Source organism: Vigna umbellata, chromosome 8 (genome assembly GCF_029865625.1).
Source record: "Vigna umbellata cultivar VRB3 chromosome 8, Vumbellata_1.0, whole genome shotgun sequence".
NCBI classification, from domain to species: domain Eukaryota; kingdom Viridiplantae; phylum Streptophyta; class Magnoliopsida; order Fabales; family Fabaceae; genus Vigna; species Vigna umbellata.
Window position 1 is genome coordinate 37,945,781 of NC_142172.1, and position 10,263 is coordinate 37,956,043.

The 10,263-nt window shown below is 35.1% G+C and overlaps 2 protein-coding genes across 2 annotated transcripts; one reads left to right on the plus strand and one right to left on the minus strand.

Moving 5' to 3' along the window:
• The first annotated feature begins 625 nt into the window (after window positions 1-625).
• Window positions 626-3,596, plus strand: LOC124825521 (C2H2-type zinc finger family protein). The gene has a single exon (XM_047298154.2). The coding sequence runs from the start codon at window positions 1,754-1,756 to the stop codon at window positions 2,771-2,773; it is 1,020 nt and encodes a 339-aa protein (XP_047154110.1). The 5' UTR covers window positions 626-1,753; the 3' UTR covers window positions 2,774-3,596.
• Window positions 3,597-5,379: 1,783 nt separating this feature from the next.
• LOC124825522 (monocopper oxidase-like protein SKU5) lies at window positions 5,380-9,673 on the minus strand. The gene is made up of 9 exons (XM_047298156.2): window positions 9,513-9,673; window positions 9,312-9,421; window positions 7,710-7,980; window positions 7,419-7,539; window positions 6,972-7,332; window positions 6,463-6,831; window positions 6,042-6,298; window positions 5,827-5,920; window positions 5,380-5,675 (listed from the first exon to the last, which is right to left on the minus strand). Exons 1-9 carry the CDS (start codon window positions 9,666-9,668, stop codon window positions 5,615-5,617), a joined length of 1,800 nt encoding a protein of 599 aa, XP_047154112.2. The 5' UTR covers window positions 9,669-9,673; the 3' UTR covers window positions 5,380-5,614.
• Window positions 9,674-10,263: the final 590 nt, after the last annotated feature.

Sequence of the window (10,263 nt, forward strand, 5' to 3'; positions counted from 1 at the left end):
CATTTTTTTTTAAATCGCTTAATTAACACAATGAGAACAATACAAGTTTAGTCTGTTATAAAACAACTTTTAACTTTCTAGAATATGTTTGGTACAAAAAGAAAATAAAAAATGGAAAAAATAAAAGGTATATGTCATATTCTTTTTGATCGAAGAAAAAAAGAGGGTTAACTTTTAAAATTATTTTGTTCTTTATTATCACATAAACCCTTATGATCGATAATAAGATTTGCGTCAATCTATCTGCACGCAGGCTAAAGCAAAGCAAATGCGAGGAAGTTGTGTTGAACATGTCTAGAAAGATGCTTTTTTTCCTGTCTCCTCTTTTTTATTCAACAAGAATATTTTACACTTGAAGATTATTTTCATTGGAAAAATTAAAAAGTTTTAGGATAATTAATTTAAAATCGTATCATAATAATTTATAATTACTTGAAAGTATAAAAAAGTTTACAGTTGTCAAAGATATAAGATAGAAAAATTAGAGAGAAAAAAATGACAGTGAGTTAACTGAACTGAGGTCACATCAAACATGTGTTTCGGCCTATGTAGTATAAAAGTTTGAGCGACAGAATTTTGGAAAGTACGGGAAAAAGAGGGGTGAGATATATAGTTGCAGTTACAGTACAGTTAGAGTTGGTGTTGTTTTTTGATGATGTTGTTTTACCAGAATTGAGGCAGAAAAGAGAAGAAGAGAGAGTGGGAAACACAAGAAGTCCATGGAATGTGTGGTGATGCAGGCATGACAGAATGCAAAAAGCATCAGAAGAGACTGATATAAATAAAAAGTTGAGTGAAGGGAGCACCGCAGATTCCGTGGTTCCAGGCTTGCACTCCAATCATCTCGTGCACAAATCCTTCTTCCAAAGTAATACCTTATTATTATTTTTTTCTTTCACTTTTTCACTCTCTCCCAAATCTATTCGTCTCTCCAACAAAACTGAAGCAAGGATATCAGAACTTGGATTCATTCTGTGATGTTTCGTTTGTTCAGAATTGAGAGAGAACGGTGCAAGTTACAAGATAGTAAAGGTTTGTGTGGTTTAGATCTCGAAAGCTGGATTATAAATAGTATAGTGTTAATTAAAAACATTTTAAAAAAATGATTAAAACTAAAAAAGGGGATGTTTGATGAGAATTAGAGACGATGTTATGAAAGCAGTGTGATGAGATAAGATAAGATAAGATTGGTAAATGGTAAATAGTAAATAGTGAGAGTAGGGAGTCAATGAAATTTAAGAATGAAAGAATGAATAAAGAGAGGTGATAAAGAGGATGCTAATATTGTGCCACCAAGGTTTGGTTGGGGTAGTTTTTGATTTCGTGAAGTGCGTTGGCAAAGTGTAAGAAAGAGAACCAGTGTTTTCCCTCGTCTTCCAATCTCTTCACCCTTCACCACACTCTCCAAATTTGGTCACTTTCTGTTAAATTACATTATCTTTGGTCTATCCTTTTCTTGAGTGCTATATTCTCTCTTTTTCTTTTCTAAATTTTCCTATATTTACTATCCTATAAATAAACAGTTCCAAAACTTGGGTTGCAGGGCTGATTCACAGTTACTGTTGTATTGGGTGGCTTTTGACTCCCCCGACTTATTATATCCTTCACTCCTAATCTATATTTAAGAACCAACCTCCACTCTTCTTTCTCTGCTTCCTTACAACCCTCCAACCCTCTCTTTCTCTTTCTCTCTCTCTCTATTTGTTTTTTAAGGTTAGGCTTAGCCCTCTCTTCGGTTGTGTCAGGAAGAAACATGGAAGCACCAGAGGAACTCTCTCTGGGGGGGTCCAAAGATCACGCCAACATTGTCAAGGGGAAAAGAACCAAAAGGGTCAGACCACAATCCCCTATCCCCTTCTCTGTCACCGCCAATTCCTCCACCGGAGAAGGAGAAAGAGAAGATTGCTGCAATGTTGATGACAACACCAACAACAAAAATTATGATATTAATAATAACAACATCATCGTCAACAACATCAACAACAACAACTCTCCCACCACTTCCTCTGCAGGATTACAAGACAGCACGGATGAAGAGGAGGACATGGCCAATTGCCTCATCCTTCTGGCACAAGGACAATCTCGGGAATCTCCAAAACATGTCGAGGAAGATGTGGGAATGAACTACGCCAAGTACAGCAGTAGGAAATTCTTGGAGGCGGCCACCTTGGGGTCTAGCAGGGCAGGGTACTATGTTTATGAATGCAAGACGTGTAACAGAACTTTCCCTTCTTTTCAAGCACTCGGAGGCCACAGGGCCAGTCACAAGAAGCTTAAGGCAGTCGTGCCCATTCCCCAAGAGAAGAAGCACCAACACCTTTTGTCATCGGATGAGGACGACTTTCAATTGAAGCCCAACAATAAATCACCGTTTTCCCTTCAACTCGGTACAAAGGCCAGTTTGTACAACAAATCCAAGGTGCACGAGTGCTCCATCTGTGGTGCTGAATTCACATCGGGGCAAGCACTGGGAGGCCACATGAGACGCCACCGCGCACCGGTTGGGATCCCCACCACACTCTCCTTCACCCCATTGACTCTGGAACCGGAAGAAGATCACCCCAGAAAGAAAAGGAATGTCTTGAACTTGGAATTGGATCTCAATCTTCCCGCCCCAGAAGATGATCAAAGAGAATCCAAGTTTTCCTTTGCATCCAAGCAACAACAACAACAACAACATGGACAGAAACAACAGCAGCAGCAGCAACAACAGCAACAACCACAAACAAGTCTTGTCTTAACTGCCCCAGCTTTGGTGGATTGTCATTACTGACAAGGTTTAGATTGACATCTGACATCGAAACTGTGGCAATGTGAAATTTTCGCGATACATGTGTTGTCTGTGATCTGGTTTTTCTTTTTGGTTAAATTTTTTGATCCATACATTTATCAAAAATTACATTACATGATTCTTTTGATTCATTGTGGAGTTGATGGAAGAAGCATGGTGATTGTGGGTGAGGTGAGTTGTTTATTGGAGAAAGTTTTAATTTGTTCTCTGAAAAGACATCTCCAAGTCATGGATGGCGCATGTGGGTAGAGTTCTTTTTGATTGGCGTTTGGCAGAGAATGTGATGTGTTATGACTGCAGAGAGAGGGTGTTGGTAGTGTCCAAAAAGTCTCTGCTTAAGTTTGATTGTCTCCTCCACAATAAAACATCTCCTCCTCCATGTCTTTCTGTGTCTGTCCCCTCACATTGGCCATGGAAATAGAATAAAAGTAGGGAAAGCCAGTAAGTAACTCTTATTCCCACATGAATCCTCAACTTGTCCTTTTTCTCCTTTACCCATATCTCTCCTTCTAAATCATTATTCTTCTTCTTTTCTCTCTGCCTCTTAATTGCCTACTCATTACACCTAAGCAACCCATCAAACCATTCACAACCCACCAAATCTTCAACTTTCCCTTAGATACAGCTAATGCTAACAACTACGCAAATCACACATTGCTAAACTCTCCCACATTTTCATTTTCATTGCTTTCTTTTCTTTTTCTTCAAGTAAAAAGAAGCGTTCAAGAAAACTGATTACTCCCCAACTGTAGATTTACACTCTACCCATTATTATTATTATCATTATTATTATTATAATTATGAAGTCCACTGTATATGTAAATTAATTTATATGCAATCATTTTATAACAAAGTTCCTTTTCTGTGCCTTTCTTTTCTGTTTCTTCTCATTCTTTCTTTAACAAGTCAAACGCAGCATGACATCACGTCAATACAAGTTGAGGATTAAGTTATAATTAATCGGAATTACTTTATGATTAATAAATATGCTAAAAATGAAGAATGAGGGCGATGCAGATAAATGGTGATTAATATTTGGTGTTCAATTTTTGTTAAATGGTGATTAATATTTGGATAATTTCTTCAAAGAAAAAAAAATGATTGGTAAAAGACATATGGAACTAGATTTCGGTTTTTCTAAACAGAATCAGCTCTTAATATAAAGAAAACACCGAGTGCCTCTTTTTTTTTTTTCGAAATAATAAAATGAATTTAAAACATTAAAGTCACTATAAAGTTGGATAGGGATGAAGTTCAACTCTAATTTTTTGTGACAGATTTAATTGGTGTCATGGGTCCTCCTGATAAATCAAGCTCATCTACCTAAAATACTCAAGACATTATCTAAACGATGTCGTTTAACTGATCCCTAAACGACCCCGCCCAAATAATTTCGTTAAGAAGGATTTTTCTTCTGTACCTCCATAATTTCTAGCGGCATCCATGATTTTTAAGATGATTATTTTATCCTTTGTAAAAGTAGTTTTTTTGGATTTTTATTTTGGAAACCTTTCGGGATAAATTCTTTATACATAAATTTTAGAACACATCTTTCATTAAGATAATTTCTTTTAGAATTAGCTTTTAATAGAATGAATTCTTTCTATTTGTTTTCTTCTTTTTGTCAAAGGTTGCAGTGGAGAATGGAGACAGCAACAACGGTGGTAGCAGTGACGTGGTGCATTAAGAGAATATTTTAATTTATTTATTAGTGTGAGGTGCAGTTAGTAATAATGGGAATGCCAGAAGAAAAAGTCCATGCTAAAAACTCTTCGAAGGTGTTTTCTGGTTAAAAAAACAAAAAGTAAGACAGGAATATAAATAGAGAATTTTAAAATATTAAAAATAAACCTAAATGATATTCGTATTATAATTCCTATTGAATCACTATACTATTTTCATTTACATGATGAAAACATTTTAAAATAAAATTAATAGAAAACCCTTTGTGTGAAAGCTTGCTTGTTGAGGTGGTGAAAGCTTTGTGTTTAAGCACCCTCTGCCTGTAGATTATACCTACATTTGTACTAGACAAAAAAAGTATACTCAAAACTATTTGTGGAGGGAAACTGTAGACTATACGTAGAGTATACACAATACATCACTCTTCAATATGCTTTGCCTCAACCCCACACTTCCCCTACCATACTTCTTTTATCTGTTACTTCTTAGTTTGCGTGTGAATTTATACTTCAAATCCAGTTTTTCTGTGTTAAGTATCTGTCTATTACTCATCTTTTACAAAAGCCAATTTTAGAGTTTCACTTTCATTTCAGTAAGCATCTTTTGCAAAAGCCAAATTTGGTTACTTACTCAGATTATGGCAAGAGTTGGTGAAATATAGTATCAGATGTATTAGTGAGAAGGAACAGTTGCATCAGCAATTGCTTAAAACCACATTTCTACGTATGATTGTACATTTTAATGAGTTTATAGTTGAGTTTAGTGTAAGTTCACATTAAGAGAATCTATGAAAGAAAATGGAAACATCATGATTGATCATAGAATTAACAAAAATGGAGCAGATAAAGCATAGAGTTGAGAAAAGCGTTTGATCTTAAATATAGAAGTCAAGACACCCTTGCATGTTCAACCTAAAGCACGCACAATTTTCCATCGTTCTATACAATCCTAAACATCCACCACGCGTGGCAAAAGAATGAAACTACAATCTTAACCCCTATAAATTGAAAATCTAACATAGACTACACAGTAGCAAGTAACCTTTAATTCTTCACCAGCTAATTAAAAGAAATGCAGTAGACATTTTATCCTTATGCTGTTCTGCATATCTCCAATCTTCTCAGAAAAGGGTGGACTGTCTCAATTAATGGAGACCAATATAGAAAAACATAGCGCAGCGGTGATCATAGAAATCAGAGACCTATTATTATTCATATTACAAAGAAAACACAAAAGAACACATTAGTTCATAAGCAAACAGCAACAAGCACAAAGCCTTATCTCATTACTGAGATTGGTATGTTAGTCTATAAGCATCTCACATAAATGATGTAACAACACGGGGCCAATACCTTGTTTTGTGTGGATTGTATGCGTTGGATGATGGAGCACTTGATGGTGGGGACACTGAGGGAGCAGGGGTTGGAGCAGGAGATAGATACTTGCCTGTCAACATTAAGAAGTATCAATACCATAATATCACACCTTTTCAAAATCATCATTCAAAAAATAAAGTTTGTAAAGAAGGTTAAAGAACAGTAGAAAATACTTATGAAGATGCACTAACCACAAAGAAGGAGATTTGGTGGAGGAGGCTTCTCTTTGGCAGGGTTGGGATCAGCATCATAAACCCTCACATAGAGCTCTTCACCCAAATACCAGCTTTGCAAGTTCTGTGATCTCAGATTCCACATTCCTGGGTTGTCAGGGTACACATACACTGCACTCCACCCTCCAGGGTACACTTGCACACTCGATCGACCAACAGGATCATACAGATTATAAGTTAGCCGTGATTCTCGACTCCATTCTCCTTCTCCCATTCTGAAACCAAATATTTCTTATTTATCACATCCAAATTTTAATGCTGAAGCTGCTCTCACTATAAACTTAGCTTCTAATAACATGTCAAATGTTGCAATGGATATACTTTTCTACAAGGAACCTGATTTTCTAGTAAAATCCTTCAAATGAAGCAGATTACTTACCCGACCACAAAGAAACTATATCCATCTAAATGCCAAGTATCAATCGTGTCTAAACTGTTTTTCAGCACTATCTCCGTCCACCCTTTGTGCAATGCACTGGCAACAAAAACTCCACGCACGGCCTTTGCATTTGAACTGTTCTTAGAAAAAGCATCCAGTTCATATACTCCACTTCCATTTGAAAAGTAATCAGCTAGCTTCAATGGAGTATCTGGGGTCAAGTAAGACACGTTGTTGACAGCGTATCGAGATAACCCATCAATAGTTGCTACAGACGCGTTTAGAATGAAAGTCTCAGATATCGTCACATTTGAAACATTGAACGTTCCCTGAGGATTAGGCCTTGCAGCTCCAGTGGTCAGGTTCCACCTTCATTTCAAATAAACCCACAATATGAGTGTTTGCATATCTCACAAATATGAACTGTTTAGAGGCATTATTGCTAATATTATATTAATGTAGAAGCTCTTTTTGAGCATGCGGAACGTCACTTTGTGACATGCAATTACCTAATGGATTTTGCTTGGTTGATGGAAAATTGCTGATCAAATGGATCTGGACCCCATGGGAGAGACCCATTAGCTTGTGCGGTAGAGTTATGATAATGAAGCACAGCAACGCCAACGAGAGTGTTATTGTTTGTGGCATTACTCATTTTAGGAGAGGCCACTATGTAGTAATCAGCAGCATCTTGGTTTGCTGTGACAAGAACTGAGTAGGATTGGCCTACATGAACATCAAGAGACTCCAAGTCTATTTGATTGACATAAGAGCCTTCAGTTTCAACCAATACCATTAGATGATCTTGAATCCTGAAATTGAAGCTCCAAGTTGTCCCTACGTTTGATATCCTAAGCAAATATGATTTTCCTGTGACACATGATCATAAAGGATTTAAGGTACTACACAAGACGACCATAAAGTGAGTCATATAATTTCTCTTATTCACTTCTTACCTGGTGTAACATTGAATGTCTCGTATGATAGGGAAAAGTTTCTCATATATGGTCTTTTGCCGTTTATTAGCATCCAATCGGGGTGAAGGACATCTGTAGTATTAAACCTGGACCTAACATCCTTGTTGGAATAATATCAAGTATATTCATTATTCAAGATTAGCAAATAAAAAAATATACACACAAAGAGACTGATATCAAATTAAAGATCAGAAGATGAAGTAGCATTCCAAGGAATTACTTAAGTCATCATAGTATCAATGGTCAAATGACAAGAAAGTAGTGAATTACCTTGTAGCTGGTGCTGTGCCAGTCACCAATTAGAAGATCAAACTCTGCCTCTGGTTTTGGAAAAGGAACACTTATGACAGGTCGATTGTTGACTCGAATTGGACCAAACCCTCCTCCAGCTTTAAGGAAATTGATGGAAGGAAAGTAAGAGAATGTGCCAATCTGGTCTTTGGCATGGAAAGTATAAGTCCAATTGGTGCCAGGTTGGATGGGGCAGTTTGTTCCAGACACACCATCTTCCCATGAATCAAGCCTTTGTTGTATGCCATTCCTACACCAAAACCAGAATTCTGCAAGATTAGTGCATAGCCTCACTCCTAAAACTAAAGCAATACCAAAATATGTGAATCTTGGAAGTGGCGATAGAAAATTTGTTCTCTTTTTCTATATTTCATTCAGAATGATATAACCTTTTAAATAAACAAAATAAATATAGGAAACACAAAAGACTGCAAGGTGCATTAGTCTCCTCAGGTATCATGTTTTTAATAGTAAAAGTTGGACTTCTATTTAAACATGAACACAAATTCTGACCAAAATGTCTATGGAACTCGTCCTTGTGCTGGCAGACTTCTCATCGTGCTAAGAATTGTTCTATTTTTTCTCTTTAATGCACCATTTGTTGTGATATATAAACTCGTAAGCTCTTTCGTGATGTCATACTCTTCACAACAAACATTAAACTCATCTGAATAGTATTCTCTATAAAAGATAGACCTATATTTTTCTAGAATAATTCTCAATGAAAGTAATTAAATACTTTTTGATCCTTATGAATCTTAAAACTTAGCACCTTGTCATCCTTATCTGCTGTCTCTACCTCTACCTCTTCTAAAATTGTTGAATAAGTATTGGTAGAAGCCTTCAACTCTTGCTCCTCAACTTCTGAGGGTTTAATATTTTGTTCATAAACAACTTTGAAATTCATCGGATGAAAAAGGATCGATGTCTTTCGATTCTTACATAGCACAAACAACAAAATTAAATTTTGATCCTAAAGTTCGAAATATCTTTTCAACAACATTTGGCACCATAAGTGTGCATCTTTTTGACAAGTGTCATCACAGTAGTCCGTGATTGATTCTCCAGACTTCATTCAAATTGTTTCAAACTAACCACGAAGAGTTTGAATTTACTACCTCCTAGGAGATCCTTGATACTTCCTGTTCATTGAATTTCAAATATCTCTGTTGAGAATGGTTTCCAGAATAGATTGATTAATGACTTGAAACAAATATTTTTTTGTTTTCAAGTCTTTTAGCTTTAGTACATCTAATTCCTTTTGTTGTTCATCAGTGAACCCTTCATTGTTCTCTAGCAAAACATGTTCCAATACCTGTCAGTACTCCTTGGACTTCAGTAAATTTTCCATTATACCAATGATCATATTGACCATCGAAAGTAGAGATTACTGGCTGCACAAAGATGTTTTACTTGTCATTTCTCGTATGGGAAGAACTCATACTTGAGAGAGATGGTCAATATCTCCATCTATCCCACAGTAAATATTCCAACCCGCCGTCTTTTCTAATAAAACTAACATATCTGTTCAATGCCAGAAATATTGTGAGAGAAAGAAAGAAAGGAGTATATAACATGTACCATGTAAACAGCAAGAGATCATCCAAATGATTGAAAACATTGACATGAATAACATCGTTTGTTGTTGCATTTATAAGGGGTCCCGGGAACATGCCATTGATTGTTATTACCTTCAAAATACATGAGCAACAATATTAGTGAAGAATGCATGAGTAAGACAAATAAAAAGATGAACAGATGAAAGGTACTCATAATCCGCACAGGTTGATCAGTAGAAACAGGTTTTAAATTGAAGTCGGTGGAAACGTGCCAATCAAGGAATATATCAGCAGCAATGGCTGTTGTGATTAAGAATGGTAGCACCAGAATTGCACAGATAGCAAGTTTGAGTTGAGGAGCAACAAAACCTGAAGCCATTGAAATGTCACCACACTTTCTTGCTTTGGATGTGACTATCAGTACCTCTTAATCATTTCCTTTCAAGAGTTAGGCCTCAACACTTCAAAAGCTTTTCAATTTATACTCTCCATATATCTTGCTATTTAGAATATATATATATATATATATATAAATTAAGCTTTAGATTTATAAGAAATAGTAATTAATAATTTAAACGGTCATAAAAGTTGGTTTAAAAAACCCTTTGGATGGTTTAAAATGTTGTTTTAGAAAAAAACCGCTTATACTATTATATATATATATATATATATATATATATATATATATATATATATATATATATATATATATATATATATATATATATATATATATATATATTTAATCGTATTAAATTTTAATTGAAAAAAATACTCTTTAGATTCTAAGTTTTAAGAATAAAAATATTTAAATAACTTTTAATTTTTTTATTTTTATTTAAATTAAAAATAAAATTATTAAAATATTTTAAATTAAATATTTTTATGAATAGAAATTATTTTTCAAACTAATACTTAAATATATTACATAAGTTAGTAAACTTTTATATATATATATATATATATATATATAT

Bases quoted from the DNA above. Each gene is read 5' to 3' on its own strand.
- LOC124825522 (XM_047298156.2), bottom strand. From the start codon at position 9,668: ATGGCTTCAGGTTTTGTTGCTCCTCAACTCAAACTTGCTATCTGTGCA. The intron at 7,540-7,709 runs GTAATTCACTAC...TATTCCAACAAG, and splicing joins GGCACAGCACCAGCTACAAG to GATGTTAGGTCCAGGTTTAA. The intron at 6,832-6,971 runs GTAATTGCATGT...TTTGAAATGAAG, and splicing joins AACCAAGCAAAATCCATTAG to GTGGAACCTGACCACTGGAG.
- LOC124825521 (XM_047298154.2), top strand. From the start codon at position 1,754: ATGGAAGCACCAGAGGAACTCTCTCTGGGGGGGTCCAAAGATCACGCC.